The sequence below is a fragment of the Gymnodraco acuticeps genome, unplaced genomic scaffold (assembly GCF_902827175.1).
Source record: "Gymnodraco acuticeps unplaced genomic scaffold, fGymAcu1.1, whole genome shotgun sequence".
In the NCBI taxonomy this organism is placed as follows: domain Eukaryota; kingdom Metazoa; phylum Chordata; class Actinopteri; order Perciformes; family Bathydraconidae; genus Gymnodraco; species Gymnodraco acuticeps.
The window spans coordinates 1,376,846-1,391,431 of NW_022991187.1; the positions used below are offsets into that span (position 1 = coordinate 1,376,846).

The 14,586-nt window shown below is 40.0% G+C and overlaps 3 protein-coding genes across 8 annotated transcripts in view; 2 read left to right on the plus strand and 1 right to left on the minus strand.

Moving 5' to 3' along the window:
* Window positions 1-5,009, plus strand: part of clip1a (CAP-GLY domain containing linker protein 1a) — a 31,696-nt gene extending 26,687 nt beyond the window's left edge. For 5 of the 6 annotated variants that reach the window (XM_034238212.1, XM_034238215.1, XM_034238217.1 and 2 more), the window contains 5 exons: window positions 397-547; window positions 1,622-1,668; window positions 2,235-2,240; window positions 3,713-3,840; window positions 3,982-5,009. In XM_034238212.1, coding sequence (XP_034094103.1) covers window positions 397-547; window positions 1,622-1,668; window positions 2,235-2,240; window positions 3,713-3,840; window positions 3,982-4,210 — 561 coding nt within the window. In that variant the 3' untranslated portion in view covers window positions 4,211-5,009. The remainder of the gene's footprint in view (window positions 1-396; window positions 548-1,621; window positions 1,669-2,234; window positions 2,241-3,712; window positions 3,841-3,981) is intronic. The other variant, XM_034238214.1, reaches the window with a different exon arrangement.
* Window positions 5,010-5,694: 685 nt separating this feature from the next.
* On the plus strand, window positions 5,695-7,285 carry LOC117561053 (dual specificity protein phosphatase 18-like). The gene has a single exon (XM_034238252.1). It carries the CDS (start codon window positions 5,789-5,791, stop codon window positions 6,335-6,337), a length of 549 nt encoding a protein of 182 aa, XP_034094143.1. The 5' UTR covers window positions 5,695-5,788; the 3' UTR covers window positions 6,338-7,285.
* tgoln2 (trans-golgi network protein 2) lies at window positions 7,096-12,157 on the minus strand. Its single transcript, XM_034238246.1, has 4 exons — window positions 11,528-12,157; window positions 9,529-10,172; window positions 8,878-8,961; window positions 7,096-8,793 (listed from the first exon to the last, which is right to left on the minus strand). The coding sequence occupies exons 1-4, from the start codon at window positions 11,580-11,582 to the stop codon at window positions 8,788-8,790; spliced, it is 789 nt and encodes a 262-aa protein (XP_034094137.1). The 5' UTR covers window positions 11,583-12,157; the 3' UTR covers window positions 7,096-8,787.
* Window positions 12,158-14,586: the final 2,429 nt, after the last annotated feature.

A 14,586-nucleotide genomic window follows, 5' to 3' on the forward strand; every position in this document is an offset into this window, starting at 1 on the left:
GATTTGAGAGTGCACTGAAAGAACGGCGACTTAGTGAGAAAAAGGCACAGTAGCCGACGCATTTCTTCTTGCCGGTTCAAAACACTTGAACTTATGGGTTTTGTGTCTGAGATCTGGAATAGCGGATTCATTGCTCAAATTGAACTTTTGCTTGTATTAGTGTTGTGATTCAAATCACTTTTTGATCTTCAAATTATGTTTTAATAGAAGCCCTGCAATTAACATTTTTCATTATCAATGAATTGTATTATTATGTTCTTAAATTGATTCATTTTCTTTAATGAATGATCTGTTATCAAGATAGTTGCCAATTATTCTCCAGCTGTTGAACTAAACATTGCAGCTCTATTTAATTATTTCAATATTGAATAAAAGCGTTGATTGCTTTCTTCACAGCTGGGTGCACTGCGTGGGGAAAGTGCCTCGGTTCAGACTCTCCAGGGGACGATTGAGGCCTTGGAGCGGGACAAGACTAAGTTACAGGATCGAGTTCAAAGACTGGAGAAGGACCGGGCGGCAGGTCCTGAAAGCATCAACAGGTCCTCAGGTAAGAAGGGGTTTGATCCACCACCACTGCTAATACTTTAGAGCAGGGGTGTCCAAACTACGGCTCGCGGAACATTTTGAATCGGCCCTCAGCAAATTAAAAAAAGTATAATGGGATATGGCCCACAAATGAAACGTGTTTTTTTTCTTAGATTGTACTTCTTAAATATCAATTAAGCGAAAATTAAGGCTATTCAAAAATATTAAATGGCATTTTGCAAGGTATTACATTTTGTAGCTTGTTTCCAATAAGTATATAAAGGGTCCAAAGAGGTTGTATTCTACAGTCTGCCTGAATGTAATCATTGCGTAGGTGTGTAGTGTGATTCTGTGTAGTTTATTTATGGCATCCCGTTGGGTTTGACGTCATCTGAACAGGACATCGCACGCTCACTGCGCACGAAGCTCCATTTACGCCGGTTGTTAAACAACATCGTTATGGGGAAATGCAAGTCTGCGTCCAAATGGTTGGAAGATAAGGAGGAAGGACAATCAATACTGTATATAGTCAATGTGAGGTAAAGTGTGTCGCCAATGTAACCGGTTAAAACTCCAAGTGGCGATGAGGTCTTAAAATGTATGGAAAGGGTCTTAAAAGGAATTACATTTGACTTCAGGATTCCTGCATATACCCTGTAAATGTAAAAATATATGACACCGTAGCATTCATGTGTTAATAAGACCACCTTTCAAATAAATTCAGTCAATTCAAGTTGGAAACATTTTCTAACATATCTTAGTTGATAAGAAAAAAGCCTAATAACTTATTTACATAACAAGCTTGAAATACACTCTTCCTATTTCCCCTTATTATAATCAATCTGAGCTTCTGTTTGAAGGGATGAGCTGCCAACACTCACAAGCATCATTTACCTACATTTGATTGATTTAGCTAACTTATAACTGAACTAATGAGGCGATATACCTCTAGTGAGCGGCCCAGGCCTTCGTATATGTTTCTGTATGTGGCCCTCGGTGAAAAGAGTTTGGACACCCCTGCCTTAGAGGTCAGTTCTGTGTGAAGGGACCCCAATGAAAGAAAATATTCTACTCATGTTTTTCTTCTATCTTCCAGGTGATGAAGTTTTGGAGCAACTAAGGGACGACAAGCAGAGCGCAGAGGTGTGTGTCCTTTTGATCTCCTCTTGGATAATACTAACCCTAGGTCTGGATGGATTGACGCTTTTTGCCATTCATACATTCAGTGTGAAGATGCTTCCTTACCCTGGCCCCAAAAAAAAGTGACAAATATTCAACCTCGTTTACATTTTCCATCACATTTGGGGCAGTCGTACGGACACAGTCTCACTGAATGCAGTTTGTGAAATGACTGTTTGCTTTCTCAGACATTTACTAACACAAACGACGTCTGATGTAGCAGTAGACTCTGAATTGTACAGTGTGTTGTTTACTCGTTACAGTATAATGTTTTACAGAGGTGAATGGAAATTCAAAGCGTACTGATGACAGCCTGTCTCTCTCCTCCTCGATCACTTCTCATTTCCTGCCTCTGTTTACTTAAATGTTATACTGTATTTTCTGTGTCAGTGATGACTTGAGTGTGTTGTCTGGCAGAAGATTGGTCCTAATTTGAATCTCAACATTTTTTTATTCTCCTTTTCTTTCTTAAACTCCGATTCCTCTCCTCTGCCCTGTCTCTGATGTTGGCAATGCTACAACACCATCAGGCAGCGGTTTGTTCATGTTTTCATCAGCTTCACTTGTGCATGTCTGTCTCTGTCACCGTGGCGTCCAGTGGATCACACCTTAGTCTGCGTTAAAACTACAAACGGTCGTACGAAGATAATTCAAGCTTGGTGAACTAAAACCTTTAGCGTTCAATACATGCGCTGCTTAAATTCCTCTATAGACAACTACAGCCATCAGAGCAGATCTGTTAAAGGGACAGTTCACCTGTAGTGCTTGTATATAGAAATGAATTTATTAGGATAAACCCCTTGAGAGCTAGTCATCAATTTAGACATTTTGCTGAGTGTTTGAGAGATAGCGAATAGCATCTGATATCTCCAATGAAATGGAACACTCGAAGCCCTAAACAAAAACAAAAATTCAACAGAAAGCATGACCCATTACTTTAAGATAATCCACGGGTCCTTGTGTGCAGTTTTACAGAGGAACTATTTTCTTTCTCTTAAACTACGCTGCCAACTGTATCACAGCACTACTCCTGGACGAGAGCCAGGATCAGCTGTTGATTATTTTGCGTTAAAGGGTCAAGCTTTCTCAAAAGAGACATTTCAAATGCTATTTTTTATTTTTAGGGTTAACTAAATAAAGGTTGACTCTTACTTAGTAATACACTTCTCATAAGCGGGTATTTTACTAACTTTCCTCATTCCAAGCTTGAGTTTCTTCTTCGGCTGACGACTCAGTCACAATTCACTATTATAACTTACACTGAACAAAAATATAAACGCAACACTTTTGTTTTTGCTCCCATTTTTCATGAGATGAACTCAAAGATCTAAAACATTTTCTATTTACACAAAATAACCATTTCTCTCAAATATTGTTCACAAATCAGTGGCCCGTGGTGGTGGTGGGGTTATGGCAGGCGTATGTTATGGACGACGAACACAGGCCACTCGATTCACAACATTACCCTACCCCTACCCCTCGCACCAGATACTGACTGGTTTTCGGACCCCCCCCCAGACCCCTCCAATAAAGCAAAACTGCACGTTTCAGAGTGGCCTTTTATTGTGGCCAGCCTAAGGCACACCTGTGCAATAATCATGCTGTCTAATCAGCATCTTGATATGCCACACCTGTGAGGTGGGATGGATTATCTCGGCAAAGGAGAAGTGCTCACTATCACAGATCTTTTCAGATTTGTGAACAATATTTGAGAGAAATGGTTATTTTGTGTTTATAGAAAATGTTTTAGATCTTTGAGTTCATCTCATGAAAAATGGGAGCAAAAACAAAAGTGTTGCGTTTATATTTGTATTCAGTGTAGCTAAGATTCATTGTTTTGGAATATGGCAGGGCATAGTTACAGTTGTATAATCTAAATAGTGTTTTAATAGAATCAAGGCACATAAATCAAAGTTTAAATGTCATAGGGTGTTATACATACTGTAATAGATCATAGATGATCATTCAGCAGCAGCACTGATGCTAATACTGTGTTTGCCCTTTTCAGATCGAGTTCCTGAATTCAGTCATCGTTGACCTCCAGAAGAAGAATAAGGAACAGAAGGCAGACTTGGAGACAATGGCTGCTGCTGCTCTGAATGGAAATAATCCAAGTGAGCTGGATAACTATGATGAGTAAGTGTGTAGCTGTGAGGTTGAGTGGTCAACCCAAAATAAAAACGACATTGCTCCGGATGGCCAAAGATGTGTCTGACTCGTATATGTAGCGGCAATACAACTCATTCTGTAACTCATTTTCAACTTGTTTTTTTGCAGCCACGATAATCAACCCACAAAGAAGAAGCTTCCTCCAAGACTTTTCTGTGACATCTGCGACTGCTTCGACCTCCACGACACCGAGGACTGTCCCACACAGATGCAGATGCCCGACTCTCCTCCACACACCACCTACCACGGCGCTAAGGGCGAGGATCGGTCATACTGCAACATCTGCGAGGTCTTTGGCCACTGGACCGAATCCTGTAACGATGACCAGACCTTTTAAGCCTTTTTTTCCACCCTCGTTTCGCACAATCAGTACATTTGCACATCATGTTAAATTTACGCTGTGCTTTATGGGTTTGGGTTTGTACGTGTGCATTTGTGTGCTTGATTTTGCAAAGCATATCTGTCGTCCTTAAGCGCTCTTATGGGAGAACGTCCTCCTCAGAATCCCTTCATACAAAAAAACCTTCAGAGATAATCATTTACAGCGGTTAACTGTTTGTATCTGTAAAACATTTTGATATCCTGTGTGTGAGTGAGAAGATGCTGCAGGGGACGTTTCATGGTGGGAGAAGCGATGATCTTCTCATCATTTAATTTATCAATATCCTAACATTGTTTGCACAGCTTGTTGGGGGCTACAATATAATATAGTATCATAAGAGGTGTTTATTTGAAACTGTAAATTACTTGATTGAAAAAATATCAGTTTGCGCAAAAAAATTGGTGAGCTATAGTTTATTTTTTTATGCCTGGAAATATGATGTACTCTTTTTAAAGGTTAAATAGTATGTGTAGTTTTGTGAAAGGTGATCACAGGGAGAAACTTTCTCTCTTCCTGGAGAGCAGCGGAGAAACCCAGTGCTGATGGCTTTAATGGGAACGTTTTGTATGGTCTTCATGAAGGAACTGAAAAGAAGCAGTGAAAGCACTTCAAACTCAGTTCCCGTGAAATGCCCTTTCCAAAAGGTTTCTTTGCAATTAAAAGAGCATTTATCTACGAAACAATAAATACTTTGGTATTTCTTTTCAAATGTTTTGAATATCTGTATTAAAAATAAATGTATGTATAAATTAAATATTGAACTTTTGTTTTGATTGTTACATTGAAAGCGCAGTCACTGTTTACGACTTCACACAGTTTCAGATTGCACTTCAAGTACAGATCCATCAGTGTGTTGCATTGCTCACTTTATGATCAACATTTATTTATATAGCCCAATATCACACATTTTACATTTTTCTCAGAGGGCTTTAGGTATTACAGAATATTAATATGAATACAACACCCTCTGTCCTTAGGCGCTCACATCGGAAAAACTCCCAGAGAAACCTCACAGTTAATGGGTCAAAATGGAGAAAACCCTTAATAATAATAATAAATTACATTTGTATAGCGCCTTTCAAGGTGAACAAACAAACAAACGGGGCAAAAAAACCGAGGAGGGATCCTTCTCCCAGGACAGAGAGACGTGCAATAGATGTCGTGTAACTTCCCAATGCTAGTAACAAAAATCCAGGTATAAATAGCCTCATTGATTTGGTTTAAGAGTTCTGAATGGATTACTGTGTGTGTGTTTTTCTTCTATAAAACAAGCAAAAACCCGTGACCATGGCTAAAACAGACATAAGAAACATAGATGATGGATGGACAGCTTTAAAGTTGAGAAGCTGAAAGAGACCGTCCACGTTGTGACTGATGAACACCCCTTCCAGCAGAGGGCGACAGGTTACGCGCTCTCACAGTTTTGTCCTTGCTGAGTTGCCGTACCCCGGGTTACTTGTTACTACAGCTTGCTACGTTGTTTACAAAATTCCGTGAACCATTTTTCTGACAGTGCTGAATTCCCCTCGTTTTATGCATCAGTCGGGTCTCGCAGGTCTCTCCGGCCTGTGCCGAGTCACCGACCACCTGTACCTCAGTAATGGCCGAGCAGCCAACGACTCCTCCCAGGTGATTCGGTGCAACATCACCTGCATCGTGAACGTGACGGAGACGAAGAGCCGCTGTCCTCTGCACCGCGGGGTGGAGTACATCCACATCCCACTGCCCGACTCCCCGGCCTCTGCTCTGGGGGAACACTTCGACGATGTGTCGGATAAAATCCAGCTGACTGCGGAGCTCGGTGGCCGGACTCTGGTGCACTGCAACGCCGGGGTGAGCCGCTCCGCCTCGCTGTGCATGGCCTATCTGATGAAGCACCGCGGGGAGTCTCTGCGGGCGGCCCACAGCTGGGTGAGGAGCTGCCGCCCGGTGGTGAGGCCCAACAACGGCTTCTGGAAACAGCTCATCCGCTATGAGATGGAGCTCCGTGGGTGCGCCTCTGTCCGGATGATCTGCACCTCCATGGGAGAGGTACCAGACATTTATGAAGAGGAGGCCAGGAGCATGATGCCACTGCGATGATGAAGCCTCTTTATTGTAACAACGAAGGAATGCATGAGAAATAATATTCCGTATCGTGTTTCGCATATACAATGAACTGCTGTTTGTATAAAGGCTTACAATGTACTCCTTTATTATGGAGTCCAATACATTCCAAGGGTAAATATTGTACTCTTTACTAGTTATTCAGCAGCTATAGTAACTTATTTTAGATGAAGATGTATGTCCACATAAAAGGTTTAATATATTATGAAATACATGCATCCCATGCTTTTCAGGTTTGGCCAGTATTTAGTTTGGGCCCCTTGTCACATTTTTGAGTTAAAAGTTCCACCAAATAGGGATTTCAACTAGATTTTCCAGATAATTTCACAGGGGTAAAACTATCAAACATTTGATAGTTTGTTTCCTTTTTCCTGTTAAACGTCTGATGACCAGTTATATTTATTGTGACCCCAGATGTGTCCTCTGACCCCCAAGTTGGGAACTCCGGAAATAAACTATTTAACGAAAGTACTCCAAGTGAAATGCTTCTTAAGAATTGTGTCATTATAAACTATTATAGTATTAATTGTAATATAAATATGTATTTCCTATGTTGATCAGCTACAGTTGACATTACTACACAAGTGCTATTGTGTTTTTTTAATAATGCTTTGTATGTTTTTTAACATTTTACTAAAGGATCTGATTGTTTTTCAGCACTGGCTGAACGTGATTCGACAGGCACTGAATCACGAAAGCAGGTGACAGTAAAAGCAGTCAAGGAATCCAATTCATTGAGGCTAGAATGTACAAAAAGCTTTTATTTTCGAATCAAAACACATCTCAATCGATTAATTGGACGCAAAATGTTGCAATAAACACTTGATTGACAACAGGATGTTTTCATATGGACAGCAAGGCCTAACAAACTGAAATAAATACCTATTCATGTAGCTAATATGTTCATTAAACATCTTGAAAACATGCCGTTTCATGCTTACTGCCAGACTAGGATGACTCAATTGTTTTTTCTAACACATTTTTACTCATGAAAAGAGCAAATTAATTAAAAGATGTTGCGTTTTTCTTTGCAAATGTAACAATAAAAAAAATATATTTTGGGACATCATATGGACTTTGATTCTTCCAAGAAACAATTAGATTTATCTTCCTTTTTCCAGATAGCATTTTTTAAATAAATGATAACCCTCAACCGGTACAAATAAAGTCATAAATTAGGAAACAGGCACAGAAAAAGAACCCCACATTGAATCACGGTACATTTGTTCACAATTTGGCACAAGACACACACACACACACACCTACCCTAACGGAACAATTGTATCTAATGCAATAGTGGTCTACTATCCTCAGTCACGTTTATTCCAATAGCACACTCAAAGCAATAAATCACCTGTCCAACGTTCCTCTTTGAAAACCGTTTTAAAGGTTACAACATATCAGGCTACAGTTTCATGCAAAGCAACGAGTGCAACAGGTAAGACATTCATCAAAAGAGGAAACTACAGAACCAGACAGACAGTTTCCAGCAATGCAAGTTATGCATGTTATCATTGCGGATCAATTAAGCTGCGTTAACAAGCCCAACCCTGACAGCAGTCAACACAATATTCCTTTATCTTAGGAGCTGGTTCAACATTTGGGGGAGATATTCACTTTCTAGCTAAAAGTTGGATGAAAAGAGTGAAAGTGAGCTTTAAAAAGCTACTAGAAAGTGGTATGGTATTACTTTTGACAGAGCCATGCTGTCTGTTTTTCTGTTTCCAGTACGTATGCTATACTAATCTAACCTTTTGCCATGTTTACTGGAAATGTTTTAGAGTGGTATTGATCTTCTTACATAACTCTTAGCACGAAAGCAAAGTACAGCCTTTCCAAAATGGACCGCTTCAAGATCAGACTGAATAAGTATCAAACGTTAGGCAGTTCAAGTGGGAGAGTATTGTTATTGTCCAAGCATCTCACTTGGAAAGTAAAGGTTATATTCAACTAAAACTCTTGTTATATTTTCTCAGAGATATTTAACCTCAAATAAATTGTACACGGACAGTAATTTACAAATGGCTTATTTAGTGCACAGTGCAATAATGTACTGTACATACAAATCTGGAATCCAAACAGATCATTTCCTCTGCTACCTAAATATCCTGAGTCCGAACCTTAGTCAGGTCAAATGACAACATCGCCTTTAAAGTGGAATAATGACACAAGTGCAATAACAGCATGCTTATTTTACCTTCACTGCATCTCACTAATTCCCTCGATAAGGCAACAGTTTCATCTGCATAGTCACGTGATAAGCATCTATTGGTATAGAATAAAATAATGTCAATTTATCCAAAGGTGGAGTCGACGCAGAGAGAACCAGGAAAATATATAATGCCAGTATCCATTCACCCTCTTCTTACACACCCCCATTTCTTTTCAGCAGCTCAAGGCAATGGCTTCCAGATCATGACTTAAGATTACATCTGAAAGAAAATGGAGAGAATTCATTGATATGGTATTTTTAAATTTAAAAAGAGACGGAGTGTATCTTCATATCAACAACTTACATTCTGTTCCAGCTTCTGGTAGTCTCCGGATTTAGGTCGACGAGCAGATCTGTATTTCTTTCCTTCCAAAAGAAAGGCAAAGATCTAAGGGAAAGAAAAGAGATATTGGCAAGTTTTCCACTGAATGGTTGAAGCTTTACATACAAGACAAACCTTGATATGATTAACCGAGGCATCGCAGAGGAGAAATCGCTCTCTGTATCAAAAGAAATTAAGCATTTCTCCTAAAATATCAAACTATCCCTTTAAGATTGTTGCTCTCAGCTGGAGTGCTTGTTTGGGCCCAGAAATGAATCTGCAAGTCACAAGCTGACCACATGTACCACATATTTAGTCCCAAAATAATACAAGACTGTTAGTCTAATGACTCTAATCCAAATGTACTTTTAAAAATACACCGGCAAATATTTCCCCGCGTTAAACGATGACCCACTTAATCCATTGCATATAATGGAGACCTGACCTGAGTGTGAAACAAATGCAAAAGATATAGCTAAGCCACTTCTGTGTTTCAAAGACTTCCCCTTCTGTCTACCTTACACAGACTGAAATGGTTGACACACACACACAACATTTTCATCTGAAATCTGGGCCGGTGGAAACAGGAATTATGCTTCAAATATGTGCGAGTGTGATCTTAAACCCAGGTACCTTCCGTTTGTTGTGGTAGGTGATGTAAAGCCCTGCCACGAGCACAGCTGTACAGACAAGGTAGGCAAAGAAATGACTGCTCTCCACCACATCCTCTTCTATTTGTTCCTTATTTGCGCCATCTAATTGTGATTTATTCTCATTGCCTTTGTCTCCTGGCTTGGTGTTATCTACTTCTCCCTTGAATAACAGGTCTTCAGCTTCAGTCGCAGGTTCTCCTTTCACAGATGTCGTTGTGGTTGCAGGCTTAACAGTGGGTGTTGTCTTCCCTTCTCCAGGGTCCTGGTTATTCCCATCGGTCCCTTTCTTGCCGTTTATATCATTGTGGCTTTCCTCACTTGTTGTATTTGTGGTTTGCTTAGTGTCTACTGGTTTCTTCTCGTTGTCGCCTTGTCCTTTCTTGCCAGAGTCCCCGTCAGCCTGTTTGGATTCGTTAGACGGTTTGGCCACATCTGACGTTTTTTCCCCTACTGGCTTTACTGTGGGTTTTTCATCTGCTTCATATTCTTCTGGTTTTTTTGCTCCTGGGACGCCAATACCTTGTTCCCCATCTTTATCTTCAGCTACAGTAGAAGCAGCTACGTTTGGAGTTGTCTCTACTGAACTGGGTCCTGCTACAGCATTGTTCTCGGTTTCTGGTGCACCTGTAAATAAGCACAAAACAAAACACAATCAGAGATTCAAGCAGAAGAACACACAGGATGGGGACAATAACAGAAATATCAGAAATGAAATTGCCATCTATTAATAAATGCTGCCATTGTTTATCCCTCAATTAGACCTCGATACATCTGCTCTTTTCTCCATTACCTTAGAGCTTTGTTTCCCTTTGGGGTTATAGCGGCCAAAATCATAAAGAAATAAACCAGAAATCTAACTCAAATAAAACCGCTGCTGAGGCACCACTTAGAGCAGGGGTGTCAAACTCAATTTCATCGCGGGCCACATTCGCATAAAGGTTGCACTCAAAGGGCCAGTTGTAACTATATAAATATACATATATAAATATATAATATATATAAAATAATGTATTATATTACATTATTGCCTCTGAAGTGGATTATTATCGGATAGGATAATAACTTAGTAATTAACTACGTCTGAAAGCAGAAGTCCAGGGCAAATAATTGCAAGTCTTTTCAGTGCGCATGTCACAAAACGAGATGCATTGTGGGACATGTAGTTTATGGGCAACCTGCTTCTGTAAAGTGGCATGTAACCATATAATAAACGTATTATATTCTTTGCAAGCTCTTGCGGGGCCGGATTTGGCCCCCGGGCCTTGAGTTTGAGACCCCTGATTTAGAGGATCTTACGCAGGGTTCAATGATCCAGACCAGTATCCATTTCCACTACTATTATGTTCTGTGTCACCTGTTTGGTAAGGTCCTTTGTTTTTATATAGGCCAAGAAGATTTCATTAGATGATATGATGTTAATAGCACGAAGTAAAAGGGCTCGAGGTGGAAGAAAAAACCGCCCGCACTAAAAGACGAAATATGAGAACTAGTTTGGTGTACAGACTCAACTGAAATAAATGTAAATAACACTCATTATTATTTATAGGATAAAATGGATGAGGTAATTCTTCAAACAATGTAAGATAAGATTGACTTTATTGATCCCAAATGTGGACATGTTTCCGTCACAGCAGCATTTTAAAACAAGGCATTGCACGTAATGGGAATATAAAAAGAGTAGGAAACAAACAAACATGAAGTATAAACATCTCAAAATAAAAAACACTAAAATGGCCAAATTACAGCTAACAAAATTGAAAAGTAAGATATTATTTAGTAGCTGTGTTTTAATTTATTTAACAGACACTCGTTCGTTGATTGGCTAATTTTCTCTGAGTTAAAACAAGTGATACTTATTATTCAGCAACATGGACACTTAGCCTAATTAGCTATCAGGGATTATGGAGGAACAGGTATCTGTAATGTATTTGAATAGCCTATAAGAAGAAGAATACATAGCAAAACGACACAAAACTCACCTCTGACCAAGCAGACACACAGACATGTTGTGAGCAGCAGGAAAGCAGTCCGCATCGTGTCTTGAAAAGGATTAAAAACCGAAAACAAGTGTGTTTATTCTGTCTCCTTTCAGCTTTCGACTCTATCCGCGTAGACAGATTGACAGGTTGGAGCTTTTGACTAATTCTGCTTCCGTGTAACAAGCCTGTTCTTCTTCTGCAGGGGGAAACACAGCAGACTGCTCTACCGCCACCTAGAGGTAGAGTACTGACACTACAGGGCTGTGTTTTCCAGTAAGGAAAGCTAGAATACAATAAAAAGAAGCTTCTTTGTCCTGTATCATTTTCAGACTGTTATTTCTTAAGCTTTCTTGGCATCCATTCATACAGGATATGCAGTTGCTTTCTTAAGGCACGAGTTCATATTCTTCCTTTTTCTGTAAACAAGTGTTCTTGTTTTGTGAAATAGATTGTACTTTTCTGCTTATTTTAACTGCTTTTTTATTAAAGCCGGTCGAATTTACCAACCTGCATTTCAAATTAACAAGTTACATTTTGAAGTCTCATTAATGTTCAAATGCCATGTTATCAATCACAATCTTGATACATTCAAATGTAGTTGTTTGATGCTAATGGTAAGAACGGTAAGAACCCTATGGTAAGAACTGTAAGAACCAGCATGTTCTTCTTCTGCAGGGGAAAATACAGCAGACTGCTCTACCGCCACCTACAGGTAGAGTACTGACACTACAGGGCTGTGTTTTCCAGCAAGGAAAGCTGGAATCAAAACACGCTTCTTTGTCCAGTATTACTTTCAGACTTTATTCTTAATTATTCCCATATTGGCACTTCAGGTGCTTTACACAACACACGGGGACTATCAGCTTTCTTGGCATGCATTCATACAGGATATACAGTTGCTTGCTTAAGGCAGGACTGTCTATTCTTTACACCAATCCCTTCTTTCTGTAAACAAGTGTGACGTGTCATCAGGGGCGGCGGGTGCTGTAGGCTAGGGAAGGCTAAGCCTTCCCAAATATTTGTGTAACTGCATCCTGGTAAAATAAAAATATAATGTCTTTGACATTAGCGCTGCTATGCAGCCACCTGTGCCCTGTACCACGAAGCCAGTTCAACATACCCTGGATATGCTTGAGTTATCTTAACTAACCCTAACAAACGCGATCTCGCTAAGCGGTCCTACGGCGCTGGTTATCAACTCGGTAAATCAAGCCAGGGTTTCTCTCTCCAGCTGAGAACGTGTTCACGTGAAAGGGGCGGGGTTAGCTACATTTGACCAATCACAAACAGGGACAAGTGTACTGACAGCGCAACATCAACTTCATTAATGAAAAGTAAACTAATATTAGACAAATATGAACTTTAAACATCCATGATGACTTAAACATATAATCCAGGATACAAGCTACATAGTTGCACCTGCAAGGAGAATACAGAACAACTCGTTAAAAAATAAACTACCGAGTGTTTGAAAGCGTACAACAGTTTTATGATACTGCCCCATCTAAAACACGAGGGGATCTGACTTTATTACATTTGAGTTGAGTGTTTCGTCAACTTAATGTGTTGCTTAAAATAATACGTCTGCATACAGTATATGTGACAATGTAACTAAGTGTTGCACGGCCAGATACGGCTCGAGAAGCTGACTCAGATAAGGAAATATTGTGATATCGATGTGAGATCGATGATCTGATTGATGATGTGATGTCAATGTGATATGAATGATAAGTGCGACACGTCGGCGTCTTCTCTGCATACGGCAGTTTAAACTGCATTTCCTTTTTCCTGTAATATGACTTGATAGATTTAAACTCCGCACACTGAGCTCTGATCGGTCAGCAGGTGGTGCTTTCACTGAGTTGATCTCTTTTCTATATACGCCGGAGGCGGGCAGCGTAAAATGAAAAAAAAAGTTATTTAGCCTTCCCAAACCTGAGTCTCACGCGCCGCCTATGCGTGTCATTGAGAACAAAGTGATGAGTACGTAAAACTCTGTGAAAATGAAACGTCTCCCACAGTATAAGGACATTTTAAATGTGGTTTATTTGTGAAATGGATTGTATTTTTGTACTTATTTTTAACTGATTTCAATTGACATGCATTTACATCTAACAAATGCAAGTTATATTTTTCAAGAGACCTTCATGTTCAAATGGCAATATTCAATGTTATGTATCACAATCATGATACATTCAAGTGTTGGAAGAAGTAGGCTATACCCAGATCCTTTACCTAGGGCAGGGGTGCCCAACCAGTCGATCGCGATCGACCGGTCGATCGCGGGGAGATTCTCAGTCGATCGCGAGATGTGTCTAAAAATAGAACAACAATATTCAGTTTTATCGTTAACGTCCTATAACATAATCTTCCTGTGCCAGAACAATGCACTTGAACGCATCAAAGCTTTGTGATTGGCCAGCGTGACCTCATGTGTGGGGGCGTGGCTGGTGGGCAGTGCACTAGTTCGCTGACATTGTCCGTGTCAACAGGAGTGACAGTCCGCACACATAGAAGACCGCAATTATGGCAGAAGCAAAAAACCCCAAAATATATCATTTTCACTCCGAGTGGGAGGATGATTATTTTTGTATCTATTCCAATTCAAAGTCCATCTGTCTCTCATCTGCAATGCGAGCGTGGCTTTATCGAAGAAGGGTAATTTAGGAGCGGCATTTCAAAACAGTGCACAAACGCGACGAGACGGAATTCCCTCCTAATTCTGCCCTACGCTCCAAAAGGGGAGGGGCCTGAAAGGACAGCTAAATGCACAGCAGTCCATTTTCACCAGGCCCAACAACAAGAGCAAGGCTGCTACCAGAGCATCTTATCGGGTCAGTCACGTTCTTGAGAAACACATGAAGTCTTTCAAAGACGGCGAAGTTGTGAAAGAAGCTTTCCTGGAGGCTGCCGACGCGCTTTTGGGGGACAGTAAAAATAACAGTAGCATTTCAACAGGTTTTTGATATAATAAAAACTCAAGTTAGATACCGTTATTAATCAGCTGTAAGTTTTAGTTTGTTTGAACTTATTCATTATAATTATTGTACAAAATTGTA